Genomic DNA, 24,429 nt, shown 5'->3' on the forward strand with positions numbered 1-24,429 from the left:
AGATCGACTCTCCCGGGCAGGGTCCTTGGGAAGTCCACTAGAAAGGACATGACCTCTGTGAACCAGTCGCTCGAAGGCCAAAACGGGGTGATCAGCGTCATCTTCGCTCCCTCTGACGCCGCAAACTTCCTGATCACTTCTCCCAAGAGCTTGAACGGGGGAAAGGCGTAAACGTCCACCCCCGTCCAATTCCCATAGGATGGCGTCTATCGCTACTGCCCCGGATCGAGAACAGGGGAGCAGTATAGAGGAAGCCTCTTCGTCTTCGATGTTGCGAAGAGATCTACCAAGGGACGTCCCATAGCCTCCACAACTCGTGACATACTTCTAGGTGAAGAGTCCACTTGGTCGTAAGCAGTTGCTGCCGTCGACTGGGAAGATCCGCACGGACGTTCTGAACTCCTGCAACGAACCCCTCGTGAGGATCATTATGTTCCGTGCCTGTGCCCAAAGCAGGATTTCTCTTGCTAACTCGAACAGGGACCGAGAGTGTGTTTCTCCCTGCTTCTTGACATACACGAGAGCTGTGGTATTGTCCGAGTTGATCTGGACAACTCGGCCAAAGACTCGTTCTTCGAAGAACTGGAGAGCCAACCGAATTGCTCCCAATTCTTTTAGATTTATGTGCCAGGACATCTGTTCCCCTCTCCAGATGCCTGACACTTCTTCCTTTCCCAGTGTTGCTCCCCAACCCGCAGTGGATGCGTCGGAAAACAACACTAGGTTGGGGCTCAGAAGGCGGAGAGAAACGCCTTCTGCCAGCTTTACGGGATCGTGCCACCACCTTAGGCGATCCTTGACCGACTGAAAGATGTTCAGAGTCACTTCCAGATTTTCCTTGTTTTTCCAGTTCTCCGCCAGGAAAAACTGGAGTGTTCTGAGGTGCAGTCTCCCCAGGGAAACAAACTTCTCCAGCGAGGAAATGGTCCCCAGCAGACTCATCCATTCCCTCACCGAGCATGTTTCCTTCCTTCCGATGATGATGACGAAGCAGGTTCCTCTTCATCCGCAGGCTGTGACTCACCCGAAGACTCTCCCTCATCCACGGGAGCAACAGAAGTCCTTAAAAGACCATGAAGCAATTAAACCTTGAGGCCCCACTCGCAAAAGGTGTCTCCTATCCGACGAAGGGTCCGTAGAACAAGGCCGGGGATCCTTGACGGCATACTCTGAAGCTTTCCGATGATCAGCGAAAGGGGCGTCCTGCCGAGCGTCCTGAAGAGCGTCTTGGTGAGTATCTTGACGAGCATCCTGAAAAGCGTCCTGACGAGCGTCCTGACGAGACACAGTAGCAACAGAAGCGTCATAGCGAGCAGCCTGAGAGGCGTCCTGGTGAGCAGCACGCCAAGCGTCATGAAGAAGAGCGCAAGGAGCGTCATGGCAAGAAGTACGGCGATTGTCGCCAAGACGAGCCTTACGGTCTAGAGAGCATCCTGCATGACGCTCCTCGACACTTCTAGATAAGCGCTGAGGAGGTAAACAAGATCTAGAAGGCGATGAAGCAGAAGAGGGCGACGAACGAGGAGAAGGAGAGGGGGACTGCCTGGACCTCTTGATAGGCAGCCTCGAATCCTTCCTGCGGCGACGCAACTCTGCCTCCCTCTTGGCAAAAAACGAGGCCAACTGCTGCTGCATATCAAGGAGAATCTTCTTAGAAGGAGAAGATTCCCGATCAGGAGAAGGGCTGATCCTGTGAGAAGACGAGGGGTGAGGGGACACCTTTTTCCTTCTCACAGGAACAACCTTAGAGCGACTGGGGCGCTCAAAAGCATCATCCTCCGATGACGTCCTGGTCCTCTTCTGCAGTGGAAAGGCGTCAAAACATTCAGGCGACGACTGCAACGCAGATCAAGAAAGAGGACGTGAGGCGTCCTACTCTCTAAAGCTTCTCTTGAGAGGGCGAGAGTCCTTCCGAGAGCTCCAACCCCTGCGCGGGGAGGATGCCTCGGAGGACGAGAAGCAATCCTTAAGGATTCGTGCATGCACACGATCCTTGGCAGCCTGGGAAGCGTCATCAGGTCCTGCCGAAGGGACGCCAGATCGGTAGGGAGTCCCCGTAACACTTCCTTCGGCTTTCGACTTGCCCACTCCCTTTGTCCTGGGAGTCCGACAGAGGTCTAGACCTAGAGGCATTATAGGGCCGATCTGACGCCCCCTCCACAACACTAGGGGCACTAACACTATCACCACACTTCACAACACTAGATTGGAGAGCGAGCACTTTAGATTCCAAGTTACGGATGGAATCCATAATAACAAAAAAGGGCATTACCTTCCGCAGACACAACCCCAGGGCCCGAAGGCAACACCACAGGGTTAAGTAAAACAAAGTCTACAGAAGGGTTAGCAGGTGACATATCACTACCCTGATACTGTCACGCTCTAACTTGCGTACATGCGAATCATACGTCTTCCATTCAGAATCAGGCAAACTCTCACACTCCTTACATCAATCATCCAACAAACATACATGCCCCCTACACCTCGTGCATACCGAGTGAGGATCTACCGAAGCTTTCGGTAGCCTCACCTTACACCCTTGCACACAACACACTCTGAAACTAGCAGAACTAGATCCAGACATCTTATCCAAAGAACAGTCAAAGCCAAATTCAAATCAATCCACGATAGCGTATGCCTAGCCACAAATCCAAGTCAATAAACCAAAAGACAATCAGAATACTTGAGCGGCAATGAAGTTTACAAAATCCTAAGACGGAGGAACCGAAAACAGGTGTTGACAGCACTGGCGACAGAGAAAATCTGAATAGAAAATGGGAATGGTTCCTGATACCCGCCTCCCAGCGGCAGGAATGGGTACTAACCACCTGACCTCCCACTGCATGTGTTGTAAGTTTTGAAATTCTGTCGGACTTCGGAGAATACAGCTATATATATATCTGTCAGGTAAGTTTCATGAACAAACAGCAAATTAGTGCTATTGGTCAATAGCTAGCAACTGAAAAAGGGTCTGTACCTTGTTTAACAAAATGTAAAACAAAAGCCAATTCCTATAAGGCTGGGTAACTACTTTCATGCCATAATCTATTAATTATACTTATAAAGAGCTTTGAATTTTTTGAAATATGCCTAAACATTTCATAGGGAATTTCATCCGGACCAGGGGCAGTGTCAGTGCTGCTGGCTAGGGCAGCTTCAAATTCCCTTTCAGTAAAGGGTATATTATATGGAAAAGTCTAATGGCAGTTGTTCTTCTCTTCTTCTATATTGATATCCAGGGGAACTATCAGATTTTTTTTTTAAACTTGAGCAAAATGATCGGCGAGTTTATCACTTACATCTATTGCGTTGGTGATGAGATTGTTATTAACTTTAAGTACTGGGAGTAAATTTCCCAGCAATCTTTCTTATTTTCTTCCATATACTGCAAATAGGTGTTCGGCAATTAGTGGAGGATACAAATGATGCCCATGACTGCCTTCTGGCAGTTTTCATTGCCTTTCGAAAACGAGCTCTATTCTGTTTATATATTATCATATTTGCTATGGTTCAGTGTCTACGATAGCGCGTAAGTGATGTTCTTGTGACTCGGTGTAACAGTGTGAGCTCTTCAGACCACCACGGCACTGGGTATCGCCTAAAAAGACCTATAGTTTTTGGTATAGAATGTACGCCTGCTGTATGGAATGTCTCATTTAATAAATCGATTGCATCATTTGCTGTTGGGAAGTCATTTGCATCACTTTCTATTTTGCTCAGCCCTTTAAATTTATTCCAATCTGCTTTTTCAATATTCCACCATGGAGATCTTTGAACTGGTGGGTCATCATTGGAATTTATTATTATGGGAACATGGTCACTGCTTTGCCAATCATCATTCATATTCCATCTGAAATCCATTGTGCAAGTGAACTAGATATTGTAAGGTATAAGCATGAGACTGTACCTGTCTGGATATGATAATGAGTGGGTTCTCAATTATTCAAAAGTCCTAAATCTTCTTTTTCTATTATGGAAGCTATAATATTCCTTTTGATTTGATGTCACATCTCCCCAAAAATGGCCACGGAAGCTGATGAAGTAAACCAGTTAGCTCTTCTTGAGTGATGGGATTGCCTGGTGGAAGATAAAGGGAACAGAGTGTGTATTTTCGTCTTGAGTGGATTTGGACCGCAACAGCCTGTAAAGGTGTATTTAGTGGGATTGGAAAATGAGGAAGATCCTTGCAAACGTATATAAGGCAACCTCCATGTCTTCCCACTTCCAAATTATATTGTGTTCTATATGATATATAGTCTCTTGGAAAGGGTGTGTGGACATCAAGCATTATTTCTTGTAAACATACAGCAATAAGGGAATATTCACAGAATAAGACTAAGTTCCTCATATTTTGCACGAAGCCCCTGACAATTCCATTGTAAAATTGAAGAGGGTGCCTATGTTTTGGAGGGTAGTCCTCTATTCAAGGTCATTTTTTAATGCATAGTGGATGGGAAACTTTGCTCGTAAGTTTTGGATTGGAGGGTAGTCCTCTATTCAAGGTCATTTTTGAATGTTTAGTGGATGGGAAACTTTGCTTGTAAGTTTTGGATAACAAGTGTTTTTCTTCGCCAGCTTGCTCATTGACTTTGATTTTATCCTTTGTTGGAGTTAATGGAGGAGAGGATGAGGGTGTTCTTGCTCTCTTCATTTGTTTTTTCCTCTAACTCCATTAAATCAGGCACAGATTCTGCCTCAGATAATACAAAAGGAGTAGAGGGAGGTTTGAGGGATATATCCGGTTTATTACATGGAATGTTTTTCATGTCTGTTTCTTGGTCGTCTGTGCTCTGACCTTACTAGGCTGAGCACTTGGCCCAGAATGTTGGGCCACAGGAGTAGAAGCATCCTTCATTGAGGAAGAGGAAGGATCAGCAGATTGCAGTGCAGCCCTAGTGGTGGAATGTTGGACCAAAGGGGCAGAGGCATCCTTCAATGAGGATGAGGAAGGAGTAAGGACTGAAGTGGAGCCCTTGTGGTAGTATGAGCTTTAGAATAACTCTTGGCTCTTCCCAAGAGTCGTTTTGCATGTCCTGTCCAATATTGATATGCTCTGTATATGCTTTATTAACTGCTGCTATTTCAAGCCTAAATTCTTCACATATTTTATCAACTGATTTGTGGTCTAACTGACAATTAATACATTTAGGTATATCTGAGCGTGGGCCATGTTCTAGGGCAGAGCAATTATCCCACATCTTATTATTTTTACAAACTTTCGATGGATGTCCAAATTTAAAACGATTAAAACACTGTAGTGCTTTTAGATAAAACGGTCTAACTCGCACTCTTTCATTTTCTATTATTATATGAGATGGTACATTACTGTCTTCAAAAGTAAAAATCATCATATTGCCATTTAGGACCTTTTTTCACTTTCCATACAGTTGGTGGACACACCTAAATTTTCTGCTTTGGTAAACTCGTACAAGTCTCATCAAAAACAACACCTCTTCCATAGTTAAAATTTAGGTGAGGACTAATTTTCTCTAGGATATTGTTTTCAACTTTCATCATTATTAGCATCTGAGACTGAGTTTTAGATTTTGCATGAAGTAGCACAGAGCTCTTACCAAATCTAGTAATATCACCACTCATTATGACATACTTTTTGCTGATAGTACCTACTAAACTCATAATAGTTGAAATTCTCCTCCTTCGCTTTTACTGCCAGCAATTTAGGAGGTTGGGGGACTCTTATTTTGCCAAAGTTTCTTGGGGCTTTATCGGTCAAGGCTCCTTTAACTAATAAGTGGCATATTTTCAAAGTATCAAAATTACAGGTTGCTTTAAAAGCATCTTCATGTTTATCAAATGTTACCCAAGCTTCCCATTTTCCTTCTGTCATGAAAATTTATACGAATCTCAGCTATACTACCAAACATATTCAAAGAGGTCGAGATATTGTCATAGTTACACTGAAGTGGAATATTTTTCATGTGTATAACTTTCAAAAGCTTTACTCTACTATTATTGGTATCTGGGAGGTTTAAAGAATGGTCTGTCTTTGTTTGAACTAGAAGTCGTCAACGGTGCCAGTGAGTCCAGTTTCCTGGGGGACATAAGTACATAGTCCGAAACCATATTTGGTTAAAAAAAGAAAAAAAAAATTCATCCACACTCACACACTTATGCTCTTGCATACACACATATATGAGTGTGTACAAACATACATACATATACTCATGCACACAGTTGTATATTCATACAAGTATTACTACTTGGTTATATCAAGAAATTAGGTATTCACATTCTCCACTAATGGCACTAGTGAGAGTTGACTCCCAATGGTCCACCCCATACCCTACCCTTTCAGGATAGCACCAAAACGTTTGCGGTGGCCCAGGTATAAGCCAATCTGCCTGCTGGGAGTTCTGCCCCCACTCATGGGAATCAACTCCCCACCCCAAACGTATTGGTGGGCTTCCGGATAAGAGCCAAGAGTCCCATCCCCAAAACACCAGGCCCCCTGGATTCAAATGGGCCAATCCCTGGAGATGGTTCCACCCTCAAGATAGTAATGGGAAAATCCAATTACTAACTCTCAGGTCCAAACCATATCAGATGGTGACTCAACCACCACAACTCCCACTATTAGCTTAAAATGCAAACCCTTCCCAACCCACGATCCCTTCTCAGACTCACCTTAATAGTTGAATTAGATGAAAATGGAAATGTCCAAACCAGTTAACACCAAAATTTTGTAAGCGTTCCGTCAGGATCCGGCCTTCACACAAGTGAAGGCAGGATCCCTTACCCCCTCACCACATCAAGGAACCTACTCGAGGGGAGCCCTTGCGAGAAGGTGTAGTTGGCGGACGCCTGTCTGCTTCTGGCAAAGCTGGAGGAGAGAGGGGAGATGGAGCCCTCTCCGCAAGCACTGTTGGAGCCCTGTCAGGAGGATCTTGGCTGTGTTCCTACTCGATGGGCGAGATATGATACTTCTCTACAAGGAAACAAGCCCGTGGAGATTGGGACCTCTAGAGTTGGAGGTCTGGACTCGTAAGGAGGAGTCATGGGATGCCTTCGCTTCCACAGCACCTCTAGCCTGAAGGTCATATGAAGGAGAAGGAGCCCATTTGCAGCCTTGTTCTAGAGGGAAAGTCGGGAACCATAACCTCTGATCAATGGTATAAGCCTATATGGCTGCCTTTTGGAAGGCTGGGTTGCAGCTTTACGAGGATCCCGAGGTGGAGATTGGACCTTCGGAGGAGGAGCAGATAATGGAAGTTCCGAGGGGAGGTACTCCAACTCAGATGTCTCTGCTTTCCGTGTCGAAACATTGCAAAAAACAGAGGAAAAAGGTTTTACAGGTGCATGTGTATCTGCAGGAGCAAGAGTGCATGTTGGTGCAGGCATGCACACAGGTTCTGAACACGCGTAAGCAAGTGCAGGTGAATGGCGCGCATATTGCATGAGGGAGAACACCTAGAGTCGCGCGCATCAGAACGCACTGGAAAGTGTTGACGCTCTACAGGTGAAATTGCATGTCTTGTTGCATGTGTAGATGAAGAAGAGCATTCAGAAGAAGGAGCGCGTCTGGGGCATGATACTGGAGACCGAGAGCGCCTGCTGGAGTGTTTAGAAAAACACTCTGGTGACACACATTGGCGCACACAGGCAGTAGTATGTCTCGGTGAGCACTTACTAAAGGATGCATACGCAATCACACATGATGTCAGAGCATGCTGTCCAGGAATAACACGGCGCACAAATGAATGGTGCGCACCAGGAAGTAGTTCTTGCTGTATTGCCACATGCATCAGTGTAGAAGGGGGGGGCGCATTGTCCCTGAAAGGGAGAGAGAGTGTCTCTGCGACCTCTCTGCAATAAAGGCTCCTATGTGTGTGCAGAAGCATCATGCACTGCAGGGGAGCATTCAATTAGCTAAGGCTCCAGTGCCCGTGCCATAGCATCGCGCATTGATGAGGAGTGTAAATCCAATGAAGGCTCCTTTGTGCATGCCATAACATCACACAAAGACGAGGGGTTTATGCATGAAGGTCTGGTAGTTCTTAAAGGAGAGTGCACATCAGCATGTCTCTGAGAGAAGTCTTGACTATTTCTTTGAGAGTCCCTGCTGGCTCTCGAAGAAGGCATGTCAGGAGGAGTCCAAGGACCTCGTCCAGGGACAAGGCGAAGCTGATCATCATCGAAAAGAGCCTCCACAGGGGAGGGCTCTGGGGGCTACACCAGAGAGGGAAGGGCGTCTTCCTTAACAGCAAGGAAGGATGAGGCTGACTCCTCCGAGGAGATTAAGGAGGAAGAAGCAGCCCAAGAGGAGAGTGCTGACAAAAGTCTCTCCTTTGACGGCAGGCCAGGAAGTCCCAACAAAGGCCACAAAACACGAAGGGTGTCGTCAACATATACTGAAAAACAAGGCTCATCCTTAAAAGGGCCAGGCCTTCCTGTTTCACCAGGGGAAACGGGCAAGTCTTACTCTTTCAAAGACTGGCCAGGAGTTGAATTGTCACTCTTATGCACTTCACTCCTGGAGGAGTGAGGCGCCAAAGGTCCCAAAGGACGAGTCCGCGACGAGGAAGCAGAAGGTCTCGGTTGTTTGGTTTTCGAGGAAGAACTCGAAGGTGAAGAATCCCTTTTCTTCTTACTTCGCCACCGGTGATACTCAACCCACTGGGCAAGCAACCAGGTACAGCACTCCTCACAGGGGGATTCCGATGTACAAGAATACCCCTGCAAGAAGGACAAAGGGAGTGAGGGTCTCTAACAATCCTGCTCATGAAAGTCCCACACCTACGGCCCGGGACACCAGGGCAGGAACACATAACCATATTGTCAGACATACTCGCATTCAGCTAGACAGAAAAAAAGAATGTTATGAATAATTTCAACAAGACAGGGAAAGCAAACAAGAGAGGTCTTTCCTCGCTGCTGGCTGTAATCAAAGTGACAACTCAGTGAGCTGGTGGGGAGGCGGATCCTGACCGCCAGGCAGGTAACTACCGGCCCAGCAGTTACTACCTCGGTTTATAAAAGAATGTATTAGCTGGTAGTTCAGCTGAGCTGCAATCTATCCTAAGTAAAGGACGGAGGGTTTGTATTCGGTGTAGGAAAAAAAGGGTAAAAGCTCTATAGAAGTCAAACACGTGTCTACCTTCACCTCCCATCCTGCATGACATTCCCACCTGCTTCCCATGCAGGAAACTACTTCCCTGGCCTGAACACTGCCCCCACCCCCAACCTTCCTCACCACACTTATTTATGTGAGCAACATTAGTAGTTCTAACATTTCTCTCTCCCACACAGTGTTGCCAACTGCTCCTCTCCCATCATGCCCAGCCCTCCCAACCTGGAAACTTTTCCCAGCCTGCTCCTCAACCCTCTCTCAGCCTGCTTATGAGTACAAGCAGTGTTACCAACACTTCTTTAAACAACACACTCAGCACTGCCAACCATCAGAGTGCGGTTTTTAACGTTTCAATATTTATATAAACTAAATAAAAATGAGGGCCAGTTACATACAGATAATGTCGAGCTGTGGAGAATATGAAGGTGGATAATCCAGTTATTACTTGTACATTACTTACTCTATGTTCCCTTTGAGCAAATTTTATCATTTAAGCAAGACTTAAAAAATAATTTCATGACTAGTGGTCAATTAGAAATATAACGCTTGTCTCCTGGACTTTAGTTACTCAAGTTTGGGTTTCCCGCTACCTGAAAATTTTCTGTCACAATTACTATGTCATAATTTGTTCTTTACCTTTTCTTAACAACTCATACCACAAGATTCTGATCTGTAACCTTTCTCATCTCTTTTTTTTTTTTTTTTTTTTTTTTCTCAACAGGGTGCATCTTGGCCATCCATGCATGCCTGTCTTACACAGTGGATTCCTCCATTGGAGCGACCCAGATTTATTGGCTTAGTATACTTTGGTTGGTTTTTGAAGGTCTTTAATCATTTTAATAATTTTCTTTTAGCTGTCTGGAGGAGGCACTCATTTATAGTAGTAACCTTTTCACATCATGCCCATTTAAAGTTCATAAGGTACTTTTATAACCCAATAACAATATTAGTAAAATGTAGAAATAACAGTTTATGCAATAATGCTGTGATTACTCTAGAACATTATGTTAATTGTAAAAACTTTGTATTTCATCAGAAGTAATTGCTACCACCTGTAAAAACTGATACCGGAGCTCCAAAAAATAAATCTTATGCACCACAACAAAATATTCAAAGTGATGTATTTGTCAGCTACAGAAGAAAATATACTCACATTGGAAAACTTAGTAGACCAAACAGCTAACTATATTATTACTCCTCCCAGATTTGCCACACACTATAAGCTGGCTGAACTCTGACTATCATGCAGTTCTAATTATTTCTATAGATCTAAAAAAGCACTGCTTGGCCTATTTTACTCTAAGTATGGCTATAATCAAGAAGTATTAATGTTTTCTGCCATTTGTTAATGTGTTTTGTAAAGTTTAGCATTGATGTTTTATGCCATTTTTTAATGTGTTCCGTAAGTTAAGTGTTCATGTTTTCTGCTGTTTGTCCTCCTCCTCTGTCGCCACTTTCAGACATCGCCCCACTCGAAAGGTAAGGTTCCACATTTTACTACATATGTATGTACAGTATTTCTTGTACCCTGTACACTAATACATTTTATTTACAAGTACAATAACGGATAGGTTAGGTATTGAATGGTCCAAATTGTTTTATTTCATTGTTTATTGGTCAATTTAGCTTTATTAGATAATTTACTGTGGAGTTTTTTTTAGGGTTTGGAACGAATTAGGCAATTTACATGTAAAACGTGGTTCTGGATACAAAAAAAAAAGGATTTTGACGTAGGAGAAATCTATTTCTGGGCGAAGAGTCCATGTCGCCTAGTGAAATAGGTTCCTTTAGCACTATTTTTAAGGTGAAAATGATATTGTTATGATACAATAAAGTTTCATACATACTTACCTGGCAGATATATCACTAGCTATCGACTCCGTCATCCCCGACAGAAATTCGAATTTCGCGGCACACGCTACAGGTAGGTCAGGTGATCTACCGGCCCTGCCGCTGGTTGGGGCAGGACTAGGAACCATCCCGTTTTCTAATCAGATTTCTCTCTTCCACTGTCTCCTGCGGGGAGGCTGGGTGGTCTTCAATTGTATATATCTGCCAGGTAAGTATGTATGAAACTTATTGTATCATAACAATATCATTTTCATACATTCAACTTACCTGTCAGATATATACATAGCTGATTGACACCCTTTGGTGGAGGGCAAGAGACAGCTAACTACTGACTAGACAGGTAAACAACATATGTTGTAGGTATATAGACCTTGGTTCCTCTGTGTTTCTAGACGAAGGGTTGACTTCCTAGCTATTGCATAGGAGTCTGCTTCGTCTCAAGAGCCTTAGCAAGATAGTGATCTGTGCCAAGAGTTCTTGTGGGTCTACCGATGGGGTCTTATCCACTTACTCGGTCGAGCCTAATTGGCATTTGTCAATGGGTGCTAATCCGCTTATATGACAACATGCCTATGCCTATTGGCATAACTAAGGAGCGCAACACCGATCCCGATCACCTGTTCCTAACATGAGGGGTTCGCGCTAAAAAATTGAAAAAGAGTTATCCCCCAAACTCCTTTCAAACCTCAAAAAAAAAAAATCACTGAGTTAAAATAAATTCAACTCATTATTAAAGGATCAGTGTCGGCTCCTTATCCCACGCAACGTATCCGCTGATACGTTATAAACCAAGAGAGAAGGATCTCTCGTAGGTTAACTTGAAGTCCTTCGTGTAATGAGCAGTCAACACATAGTTGCATCTCTCATATGTTAAAGCTAATATGTCTTCCTGACATATTGTTACGAAAGAACAAGAATTTGCAAAAGCTCGCACTTCATGAGCTTTTAAATTCTCAGCTGTTTTGAAGGTATCATCAAGTCACTTATGAAGTGCTTTAGAGATCACCATTGTTTCAAAGAAGACTAGGACTTTCTTTGAACTGGATCTCATCTGGATGAAGCCTAGCGGCCTGGCTTGCGCCTGTTTGGAATACTCCTGGCGCCTGACAGTCGTAACACTCTTCGAATACTCCTGCCGTCTGGAAGGCGCATCTCGCTCCAAATACTCCTGGCGCCTGTTAGGAGTATTAAGCTCAGAATACTCCTGGCGCTTGGTAGGCACATCGCGCTTCGAATACTCCTGGCGCCTGGTAGAGTAAAAAGTCTAGAATACTCCTGGCTCCTGGGAGGAGTATCGAGGTCAGAGTACTCAAGGCGCCTGGCAGGAGTATCTCTTCCCGAATACTCCTGACCTATGGAAGGCGCATCTAGTTCCGAATACTCCTGTGGCTTGGTAGGAGTATCGCTCATGGAATGACGCCTTTTCGAATGGCAGTATATTGCGCTTAGCGGGCGCTATAACTCCTATCAGGAGTTCTCTCTTCTCCAGTTGGCTCTTGTTGCTTGGATGAAGATCTGGGCCTAGAACGATCTACAGTAAAGTCAGGCTCTTTGCGCCTACTTGGCGCCTGGCTCCTAGTTGGCGCCAGACGCTTGGCAGGAGTTACTTCCTTCCCCACCCACGTCTCGCCTGCCTAACGCATCGCTCCCCCCAGAGATGGCCGCTTGTGCGACAACTCCCTGTAGGGTTCGTCGCGCCCGACAGGAGATCGGTATTTGGATCTCTTAATCGGAAGCCTGTCATCCTTTTTACGAGTAGGCTCTTTAGAAAGTACTCCTACCAAAGACGCTAATTGCTCCTGCACATTCATCAAAATTTAGTCAGCTACATCCAGTAGACGATAGGAAATCTCAAAAGTCCGAGAGACAAGTCTTCCTCCGAGGAGGATCCTTATTGAATACTTCCGTTGCTAACGAGTTCTCCTCCTACATGTTGATGAGTTTTCTCGTTGCAGAAGCTTCCCTATCCTTGCCCGCCCGAAGGAAGGGAAGGAGCTTGGAATTTTTTTAAAGAGATTCTGAGCTGAAACTGGTAGGACTCCTGATTTCTAGCTCTTGAATGTATCTCTCTGAACCTTTTGGGAAGTAGTTTGAGCCCTCATCGCGTTCCAAAAGACTCTGTCAGTAAACGTTTAAACCTTGTCTTCTTCTGTAGATGACAATGTCACTACATTACCACCCGGACAACGAAACCTCTATCTGAAAGCGTTGATCCAGGAATAAAGGCTTTAGTTCTTTTGCCAAACATACTATGCTGGCCAGAACCCATTGCCGAGTCTTCATAGAATTTGATTCCAGATTCTAAAGCCCAAAATTTCACTTGTCCTTTTGATCGTTTAGGACCAAGAGAAACATTTGATTAGGAGCAGTTCCATCTTGTCGGAACACGGAATCTGAGGCCCAAATTAGGATCCCATTCTAAGTATAAGATCTCTTACTCTTACGATAGAGGTATTGTATAAGATCCGAAGATCTTAATTCTCTACTATCTCTAATATTCTTTGTCTAGACAGAGTATATCTTTTTTACTGTGTTCATTGATAGCATAAAATACCAAGGTGATTCTTCCCTCTGAAAGGGAAGAAAACCATTATGTGGTTCACAGAGGTATCGGAGAGGACAGTTTCCCCTTTCCATCTAGCACGATCTGCAGCAACTCTATGTCTTTAACATATTTAAAGGAATTATCAAGCTTCCCTTGAAAAATCCTCTCATTCATATTTACTTCTGGTCAGTCTGCACGCAGACAGACTCAGAGTTAATAGGTTTTTTAGGTCCAATATTTATAATAGATTCCGATAAAATCTCTACTCTTAGAAAAACCTTCTGACACATGCTGAAAGAAGAACGTGGACCTCTGTGAATCCAACCTTTTTATTGCCAAAATGATGCATTCATCTTCTTCCTTTGACGCCCATTTATTTTAATATCTGTTAAGAATATATATTAACTAGGGGGAAAAAAGACTAAAGTTTATTCCCCTATTTGAAATTGAAGTTGGCGTATCTTGCTACCTCTCTTGTTTCGAGGAAAAGGAAGCAATCTATAAGAAGCTCGTTCATCTTCTGCCTTACGAAGAGATCTGTGAATCTTTCCGCAGGGTCTTTCCAATAAATGTTAAACATACGTTAACAGTTATTATCGTCGATCAAAAAGGTTCTCACGGACGTGCAAAATCCCGCATCGAACCTGGTAAGGATCGTTACGTTCCGTGTCTGTTTCCAAATAGGTTAAATCGTGCTCTGCTGAATTAAAATCCTTTATAATACCGTTACATTGTGGTAAACAGCATTCATCTAGGAAACTCTTGTAAGGATAGTAGGAATACTGTAATTAACCACGGTGTGTGCATAGGCTTAACCGTAACGTTATCTTAAGGTGAATTTTTCCACTACATTCTTTCCTAGCCGAGGCAGAGAGAGATCCTTAGCAAAACGAATACTATGTTATTCATGTTTGCATAAAAATCCCCTCAATTCGTGGTTAAGTCCCTGATTGTAGGGGGAATATACGGTGAACCATTCGATCCCTTAGGGGAGAAAGATGTAACCAACCACTCACGACCGAGAACCGGATGGTACTGAATTGGCGTTACAACTTACAAATCCGTCTCGCTCACTGCCTGGCTGCATTCATTCTGAGTTGCCAGTTACTCCCTTCAATGAAGGGATATAATAAAATTATTCTCGAGCCTAAGAAAAAGCCTCTCAATAATGCAAATTTACGCCAAAACCTTTGTTAAATACCGAAGCTGAGTAGGTATTGCCGAAACAAACCTTTTAAGCGAAGTCCTTACTAGGAAAATCCTGTAAGGATATAGATAATTCCGTAGCGAACCAGAAAGGCAACTATGGTATGCGTATATGACTTGTTATTCAGTAGTCGTATACAATAAGTCTTCTACGACATTCTTTCCTCTCCGACATGCAGAGAAAGAATGGAAATCTTACTCTCTTCGTTTTTTCGTCAATAAACCCGAATGAGTATTAGTCGAAAGAGATCGCAAATGACAACCGAGGATCGAAGAGAATCTCTCCAGCTTTTATTACCTTGGAGATAAGTCCGTATATTACGCCTTTCTTATCTGGAAGAGCCTCTAATCAATGAATGAGAGCTCGTACGAATCTTGTTCAACTTCCAAACGATTGCCCCTCTTTCTGAAAATGGTTGGTTGCATTATTTTTTAGAAGGAGGATGATTTTAATATTCACTTACTACTGAACTAATTCTCACAATTCTGCTCTATCTTCCATTCCTCAAGTTGGGAGAAGATTGAGCAACTGAAGGAGAGCGCTTCCTTTCGAGGAAAGGTGAGGGCTTTTAGCAGTACCGACTTTAACCTGACAAGCTACGGCATCCTGCTACATCTTGAGTCCCTGCCAGGAAAAAGTCGAACTTGCTCTTGCCTTTATTGCATTAAGACTATCCTGACAAGGGCGACGGTCGCCTGTGCGACAACTCCCGTCCCTATCAGGAGAAGCCTGCGAATGTCTTTACCTTTCGCTGGAGGACTCTTGGTGGATGTCAGGCTCTTCTTGTAGGAGAAAGAGCCTGGCGCTAAGCAGGAGTATCTTGCCTAGAATACTCCTGGCGCTTGGGAGGAGTATCGCGCTCGGAATACTCCTGGCGCCTGGCAGAAGTATCACTTTCCTAGAGGAGTATCGTGATCGGAATACTCCTGGCGCCTGGTAGGAGTATCACGTTCTGAATACTCCTGGCGCCCTGGAAGAGTATCGTGCTCGGAATACTCTGGTGCCTGGGTAGGAGTATCGCGTTCCGAATACTCCTGGCGCCTGGGAGGAGTATCGTGATCGGAACACTCCTGGCATCTGGGCAGGATTTATCGCCTTCCGAATACTCCTGGCGCCTAGGAGGAGTATCGTGATCAGAATACTCCTGGATCCTAGCAGACGTATCGCGCTTGTAGTTTTTCTTGTGCGGGAAGGTTCCGCGCGCCTGGAAAGTTCCGCGTTCGGAATGATCGCTTTATCCAGAAAAAGATTTCCGCTTGGAAAGTTCCGAGCGTCTGAAAGGCGATCCTCGCCTGGAAAGTTCTGTACGTCTGGAAGTTTCCGCTTGTGCGGAAGGTTCCGAGTTATTGTCAAATTCCGCTTATGTGAAATGTTCTGCACATTTGGAAAAATATTCCTTCTTGGAAAATTCCAAGAGCCTGGAAGGCGATTCGAATCTGGAATCTTCCGCCTTCTGGAAGGTTCCGCTTGTGCAGAAGGATCCGTGCGCGGAAGGTTCCGATCTCTAGTACACTTGTTCTTGCTTAGAATTTGACAATACTTCCATTCTCATCCATAGCCCTCCCTTTCTTCTGAATGATGAGAAGGACTTCCATTTCCGATGACGATCCTGGTTCATAGTGCTTCAGGCGCTTTGCCGCCTCTATTCAGGCTCTTCAGGTGCTTTGCGCCTCGTTCAGGCGCTTTGCGCCTTGGTCGGAGCTTCATGCCCGAGGAGCTAGAAGCTTAAAAGTTGATTAAATATATGTGTAATCACTAACGAGATCCATATAATTCATTCGATCAACAAATATTCTTTAATATCTAATTCGTTTTTCTCAGAATTGATATATTTTCATATACACGTACCGATGAGGAATTTATTGAAATAACTATTTTCAAACCCCCATGGGATAGAGCCCCCCCCGTCCAGCTGTACGGGGGACGAACCCGGATAGGGCAATGCCTCTACCGCACTATATCGAATGATGTCTTCCTTTCTCCGTCTCTTCTGAGGTTCCGATAGCCAGACGAGATTATCTTGCATCTTCATTTAATCTACGCCGTTGAATGTTTCTTTTCCTTATTCGTCAAGACGATAATAATAATAACACATTGAATTAGGATGCCTTTCCAATGGCTAGCCCTGGCAGTCTGGGACGTCCTACAGAACCTGCCGAGGGGACGCCTGATCGGTGGGGGTTCTCCATAACCTCCGTACGGCTTTCGACTTTTCTTTCCTCCTCCGGGCCAGGGAGCTTGGAAGAGGTCTAGGCCTGGGAGCGAGACAGAGCCGATCAAGACGCACCCTCTATTGCAATGGGGAACACTATAATCACTTCTTACCTTATAATAGCTCGTATCTTGAGCTACATTCCTTTATCTTCAAATGCAAATGAATTTGTAGTTTCTGTGAAGTAAGAAGGTGATGAGGAAACAACACTACTAGTATGTTAATATTCTAACTGCTTGTCAGAACGAGGGCTATTAAAGCTTCTAAAGAAAGCATATCTAGTTCTATGTTTTTCTGACTTCCTCAAATAGGAAGTTACCTTATTTTCCTCAATCAAATTCTAACATTTATTACACTTTATCAATGAATAAATAAATTTATTTATTTCCCTTTCTTGCAACAAAACTATGTAATTGTCTACCGAAAACTTCGGTAGTTACACATCCTCTATTCTTTGAAAACTTCAAAGTTAATTCATTAAAAGTTATTAAAAAGTTATTAAAAACGTATGCCCCAAAACCACCGATCCAGTATTCCCTTGTAAAAGTCGGCCCAGAAGATCGAGGCGATTGAAACACGAAAATCAAATCAGGAGGGAAAGTAAACATATGTTTACATTGCCCAGCGACAGAGAGAATCTGATTAGAAAACGGGGATGGTTCCTAGTCCTGCCACCCAGCGGCAGGCCGGTAGATCACCTGACCTACCTTGTAGCGTGTGCCGCGAAATTCGAATTTTCTGTCGGGGACGACGGAGTCGATAGCTATGTATATCTGACAGGTAAGTTGAATGTATGAAATATTGTTATAATACCAGAGAACCGCTAAATTGGAAATGCCAGAATATTCTGGCTCGCTCACCTTTATTAAAAGATGTCGGTATGGTTTTCTGGGGCGAGTGAAACCACTACCACGGGTCCTTCTCCAATTAGCCTCTCCTACATCAAAAAAACCTCAAGAATAGGGGAGCCAACCTACAGCTCACTACCTGCTACCGTGTAGCTAGCGACTGTGATGTCATATCTGCATATAGCATCCAAGCTTGGTGCACAGTTGGGGGTGGAAAGACAAGGGTGGGATTTCACTGGGCGACACGGACCCTTCGCCCAGAAATAGATTTTTCCTACGTCAAAATCCCTTTTCTGGGCTCGGCCGTGTCGTTCCGTGAAATAGTACCAGAGAAAATACCAAGCTTGGACAATGGAAGAACACAAATTAATTTCCAAAAGGATTCTAATGAAAAACAATTAAGGTTATGACATAATGTACACCAAGTGACAAATTTGTAACATAAAAGAGCAGTAACCTTAAAACTATCAATCAAATTAAGCATCATAGTAAACAAAATTTAGAGAAATAAGCTCCTTATGAACTATACATTATGTACAATATGATACACTGAGGACCAGTACAACAGTGACGTAACTGGAACGAAGGCAAGAATGTTAATGAGGCTGGTAGGAAGGAGGGAGGCTGGTAGGAAGGAGGGAGAAAAAAGCTGAATTACTGACTACTATCACCGCCAGTATCGGGGGAAACTGTGTTTCCCGCCGCTACCGCCGGGTACTTAAGGGATTCCAAGGACTTAAGGTAATGGCGTTTGAATACTGCCGGAGATTTCCAGCCAGTGTACTTCTTCAGATCTTCAAAATTCATATGTTGGAAAAAATTTATTGAGGTAGCTATAGCTCTAATATCATGTACCCGTGGGAAGGACTGCAGGTTGGCTTTCTTGATAAAATACGTATGGTATTTGTTGCCTTATTGCATTTAGGGAAATGGTGCCACCTTTTTCCCTAATAAATAGAGGCCCATCAGATTTCCGAGATGTTCTATTTAAGTAAGCTTTCAATGAAGTTACCAGGCAAAGGGATGGGTCCTGTGCAAGTAGAACAATTTATTCCCTATGGAGACCCACCTATCTAATGGGTCCTATTTTTGGCAAGAAACTGCCGATCTGGAGAAAGTAACACCTCACCTGAAGGAAGAAATTCTATATGACCTGGGTCCCTAGATAAGGCCGACCGCTCTGAAATTCTAGCTCCTGAAGCTAAGCTTATGAAGAATAGAGTTTCCCTCAAAAGGGACTGATAATCACACAAGTTGTTGATATCTGAGGCCAACTTAAGGACATCGTTTAAGAACCATGACACTGACTTGGGCCTTTCAGCAGGTCTGAGCCTGGCGCAAGCTCTGGGGATGGAAGTAAAGTATGATTCCGTGAGATCAATCTTGAATCCGAATTGGAAAATCTTTTTCAAGGCTGATTTGGTAGTAGTTATTGTACTAGCTGCCAAACCTTGTTCAAATAATGACCTGAAAAAGGAGATAGCCAGATTTGTGGTCATGGTACGTACATTAGACTCGTTCAGGAAACCAGCCAGTTTTTAACTGCTGAATCGCATTGACGAAGGGTTGATTCACGTTTATCTGATTCCAAGAAAATGATGTTCTGAGGATCAATATCCGCATCCCTCTGTGCTGCAAACTTCATGAAGTACATAAAGTTAGGGCTTTCTGAAGTCCTGAGGAAGCGAACACATTCCTCGTTTGCACTAGCTGTGACAGCTTGGGGTTGGGAATCCGTTGAGGGCGGAGACCCAATTCCAGTAGAAGGGGAAACCAATTGCTCTTGGGCCAATTGGGGGCTATGAGAGCCACCTGACCTCTGAATGTCCTCAGCTTGTGCAGAACCTTCATGAGAAGATTCACCGGAGGAAACAGGTAAATCTTGTTCCATTGATTCCATTCTATAGCCAATGCGTCCGTGGCGTAAGCATGAGGGTCCAGGTTGGGGGCCACATAACAAGGGAGTTTGTGATTCGATTCAGTGGCAAAGAGATCCACCTGGAGCCCCGGTACTAGCTGACATACCCAACTGAATGACTTCCTGTCCAGATACTATTTTGATTCCAGTGGGGCTGAACGTGATAGCGCGTCGGCCACCACATTCTGAATTCCAGCGAGGCAAGTAGCTGATAGGTGCCACTTGTTCTTGCCTTCTAGTGAGAAGATGGCTATCATGACGTGGTTCACGTGGCTTGATTTTGAGCCTCCCCTGTTGATGCAGTGTACCACTATTGCGCTGTCAAGCACCACCTTGATATGAGATTTCTTGGCTGGGCGAAGCTTTTTCAGGGTGAGGAACACCGCCATGGCTTCCAGAACATTTATATGAAGCTGGCGGAATTGAAGGGACCAAGTACCTTGTACCTTTTTGTACTGTGAGTATCCTCCCCAACCTGTTAGTGACACGTCTGTGTGGATCACTAAGGCCGGAGGCGGAAATTGCAGTGGGATTTTCTTTGCCAAATTCTTCACCTTCGCCCAGGGGCGGAGACGCTTCCATAAGATCGCCGGGATTGCGGCTAGCCTGTCCCGAAACCTTTTGTTGGCTTTTGAACGCCAAACCCGATTTATATCCTTTAGTTTGGCTTTCAATAGGACGTCCGTCACTGAAGCAAATTGGAGAGAACCTAAGATCCTTTCTTGGTTTCTCCGGGATGTCTGTTTGCATTTCAGAAAGTGTCTGGTTGCCTTGGCTATTTCTTTCCTTTTCAACGGCGGGATTGATAGAGTATGCGAATCCAAGTCCCAATGGATCCCCAGCCACTGAAAGCGGGACGCCGGTGTCAGTTGGGACTTTGTCCTGTTTATCTTGAATCCTATGTTGAGCCCGAAGGGCATTACTTTGAAAGAGTAGGCTTGGTTCCCTAACTTGAAGCCTAAGAACCAACGGAAGTGTCTTGCTATCGGGACATGATAGTAGGCATCTGTAAAATCTATAGAGGTGGTGACGGCCCCACGGGGAAGTAAGGTCCGCACCTGTGAGATGGTTAGCATCTTGAACTTGTCGCAAAGAATGAATAAGTTTGGACGGGACAAGTCTAAGATTACTCTTCTTTTGTCTGAGCCTTTCTTTGGCATGCTGAACAAGCGACCTTGAAATTTTAAATGTTTGGTTCTTGACACTGCTCCTTCTTGAAGGAGATCGCGGGAATCCTCTACCAACTCTGCTGTTGGTTCATAAAAGGTGTTGGGTGGAGGTGGACTTTCGATCCAACTCCAGCCCAGGCCTTTAGATACGATACTTTGTGCCCAACCGCTGAACCCCCAACGGTGACGAAAGAGGTACAGCCTCCCTCCTACCTTGTGAGATCTCATTGGGTTGCTGACGGACCGCCTCCACGTCCTCCCCTTACACCTCTGCCTCGACTGGTAGCTCTTCCTCCGCCTCGTTGACGAAAGGCACCTCTAGATCTGCCGCCCCTACCAAACCTATTGAATGCCTGAAATGCCTGGCCTTTCGAAAGGTTAGTTTAAATGCCGGGGAAACATTTCAAAGGTTAGGTTGAATGCCGGGGAAACAGCAAAGGAAGTTGATGCTTGCTGCTGTTGTGGCTGAGTCAACAGTACGAACTGCTGTTGGGGTTGTCTCTTAGAGGTGGAGGGTTGAGGGACTGGTACAGCCTGAACCAAGGCTTGTTGCTGGGGTGCCTGGAAGGGCTGGAACTTCCTAAGCTTTTTCTTTGGTTTGGAATGCGAGGATGAGGACTCCGATTTCCTCTTGTATACTAGTCCCCAGCGAACTCGAAGGCTTTGGTTCAACCTTGCAGCCTCATGTTGCACCTCGTTGACTGCCGAGGCTGGAAAAAGATCAGCACCCCAAATAGAAGAGGCCAGGAGTTTGTTGGGTTCGTGCCTGATCGTGGATTCAGCTAGGACATGCTTTCTACAGTTCCTTCTAGCCACGACAAAATCATACAAGTCACATTGCATACTCAGCAATAGTGCCTTAGCAATGACCTTGAACAGTGGTTCTTGCGAATACACAAGAGCTGCCGTTTCTGTCATGACTAGACCGTTAAGGGACCTCGCAAGCCGTGTCCTAGCGTCGAATTCCGTTTGGATGAGAGCATCAGAGAGCCTGGGTAGCCGTTCACTGAATAAGGAGATGGCACAGTCAGGTTTAAGCTTGTTAACCGAGAAGGTTGCTGGCAAGTCTACCGGCAAGTCTACCCATAGGTCGTCTGTACCAGGAAGTAGCAAAGACGTAGCTTCCGTCTCCCGGAGTTGTGGCATAGGCTCATCTCTCATTGCAGCCTGCAGAGTGAGTTCTGCCACTTTAGATGTGAACGGGATTGGAGTGTCCTCATCAACCGTAAAAATAGTGAATGGACTCCTGAAGGCTGTGACCTTAGTGTTTACACACTGCCATTCATCAGGGTTACGGATCCAAATTTGCTGAGCTTGGTCCCGAGAGAGGATAACGGTCTCTTTCAGGACCTTGTCCTCCCTGACCAAAGCAGATTCCGTAAGACGGACATAGCCTATGAAAGGGACCTGCAACCCTGGTGGGTAGAGCTCGAAGTCCTCAATCCTTCGAGTTCTGCAGCCCTCAATCGTAAGAATTCCGTTTACGAAAGGTGCATAATTAGCCACCCTCCAAGGATTGCTCGGATGGAAGGAAGGGAGAGTGGAGCAGTCCGGCATAACCTGGCCATGGGCTAACTGACAGGGATGTTGAATGCCCGAAGCAGCGCCCTTTGGAGACCAGCGACTATGGTCTCTTGCATGCCTAACCTTTCTAGGATTTTTTGGAACTTGGTATTAACCAAGTTCCCAACCATGTTCCCCATTTGCTGCATCATATTGGATGCGAATGCTTCCTGGTCGAAGGAGGGGGGGCTCTGCCCGCTCCTTGAATACCTTAGGTATCGCACCTTTAGAGGTGGATGGTACGGGATCCGAGGAGGGAGGGAAGGTCTTCCCCTTGGAAGACTTGGTCTTCGAGCCCTTGGAGAGAGACCCTTGTCTGGTTTTGTCCGCTCCGGGGTGGTGAGCCGGAGCTTTATGGACTTGGCTAGTATATGATTTTCTGGGAATGGACTTTGGCAGCAATTTAGAGTCAAGCCTGCCTTTCGCTTTAGGGATCGCCGAGAGGGATTTCGAACTGGATGAAGGAAATCCCCCAGAGAACCCTTGGAATGAAGCAGAAGAAGAAGGAGAAAAAGGTCCAGACGTGCTCAAGGAGAGGCCTGGAGCACCTACAAGGCTTGCCTCATTAACACCCTTACCGTATCCCATGCCGTCTACTGTCATGGGCTCGACGTCCAGATCGAGAGCCGCTACTTCCTCTGTGACTTTTTGCGCCAAAGCCTCCCCAGATTGTTGAGCCACCGCTTCCTGAATAGAGGCTATGATGTGAACTGCCACTTTAGGGCCCACGTATCCTGTACTCTTGCATCCAGGGAAGATCAAAGTAGCCATCTCTTAAGAGAGCATGTATGGCTTTGCCTTGCCTACGTTACGCCCGAAGCCTCCCACCCATACCTTGAGGGTGGAGAGAGCAGCATCCCGCACAGACTGCGCCGCCTGTAAGAGAAGGCTAGTGTTAAACTTAAAATTACCTTATAATACTATAACTTAACTTATAAGGTATATGTTTGATATATATATTACAATGATCCACCCTGTACCTCCATGTAAACGCCGGAGAGGCACTTACATCAGAGGAGACACGTTCCACGAGATCGTAGCAGGAGAAGCAGTTCTCATGATGCCACACTATCGAGCCCTCTAGTTGGACTGCGCAGGTGGCGTGGGTCCGGCAGACGTCGTGCCCACAGGGATCCTGAAGGACGGCGTTGCAGCCGGTAACCAAACAATGGGTGGCCTGTAAAAGGAATGATACATGAGTACCATTGTTAACCAACTGGACAAAGTCCGTGGTTGTTATTTCATAACACCGGAGTGTTCCGGATTTGTAGGGTTATGCCCGACTCGGCCGCTCTTGCCATGCATTGTGCTGAGGACTCCGGTAGAAAAGTAGCGGGTAGTTATCTGTGATTCCGGTGATACCGGAGAACAGACAACTACCGAATCGGGGTAGCTACTATTCTATAGGCCGGAGAGGAGTAGTCCAAGCAGGTACCAGGCAAGTTTGGAGAGTCTGGGTGTGGTGAGGCGGCGGAGCTCTGTGGTCCCGTAAAAACTTGTATTAACAAGGGAGGGTAGCTCCCTTGGAAGCGTATGCTTCAATAAATTAATACTATAAACATATTAACATTTATAATGATAATATGAAATAATGTAAGCCCGTCGGAGGCCGGAGCCACCGGAAAGTCATTACCCTCAAGGACTCCGGCTAAGCCAGAGTCCTATTCCCGCCATGAGGAGGGGAGGGTGTGACTAAGGGCGAGGTAGATGATAGAGCCCAGAGAGCCGAGGAGGGCCGAGCTCACCCGAGGAGCCTGTGGCCGACCGAGGCTGGGTGGAGCGAAGTTCCTCCCCTACTCTGGGTTGAGACCGGCTGAGTAGCGCCACCCGCAAACCGAGGGTCCCCCCTTCACCCCCAAGAGAAAACTTGGATCGGTTGTCAGGGACAACGTGAGCGAGATATCAACTCACCTGGGTGGGAGCTCTGGCGGGGGGGAGAAGGGAGAGGGTAGCGGGTGGCGACCACGCGATCGCCTGGACCCCTCACGGTTGGGTGGACCCACGAGGTGAAGACGACCAGGCGAAAGG

General features: G+C 45.4%; 2 protein-coding genes across 4 annotated transcripts in view; one reads left to right on the top strand and one right to left on the bottom strand.

Annotated features, from left to right (window-relative positions):
* LOC135216191 (sialin-like) overlaps window positions 1-24,429 on the bottom strand; it is a 380,051-nt gene that overhangs the window by 320,989 nt on the left and 34,633 nt on the right. The gene's annotated exons all lie outside the window — the stretch shown is intronic.
* LOC135216192 (sialin-like) overlaps window positions 1-24,429 on the top strand; it is a 178,799-nt gene that overhangs the window by 111,679 nt on the left and 42,691 nt on the right. The window contains exon 6 of the mRNA XM_064251330.1: window positions 9,810-9,897. Within this exon, the coding sequence (XP_064107400.1) occupies window positions 9,810-9,897 (88 nt within the window). The remainder of the gene's footprint in view (window positions 1-9,809; window positions 9,898-24,429) is intronic.

This window comes from Macrobrachium nipponense, chromosome 6 (genome assembly GCF_015104395.2).
Source record: "Macrobrachium nipponense isolate FS-2020 chromosome 6, ASM1510439v2, whole genome shotgun sequence".
NCBI classification, from domain to species: Eukaryota; Metazoa; Arthropoda; class Malacostraca; order Decapoda; family Palaemonidae; genus Macrobrachium; species Macrobrachium nipponense.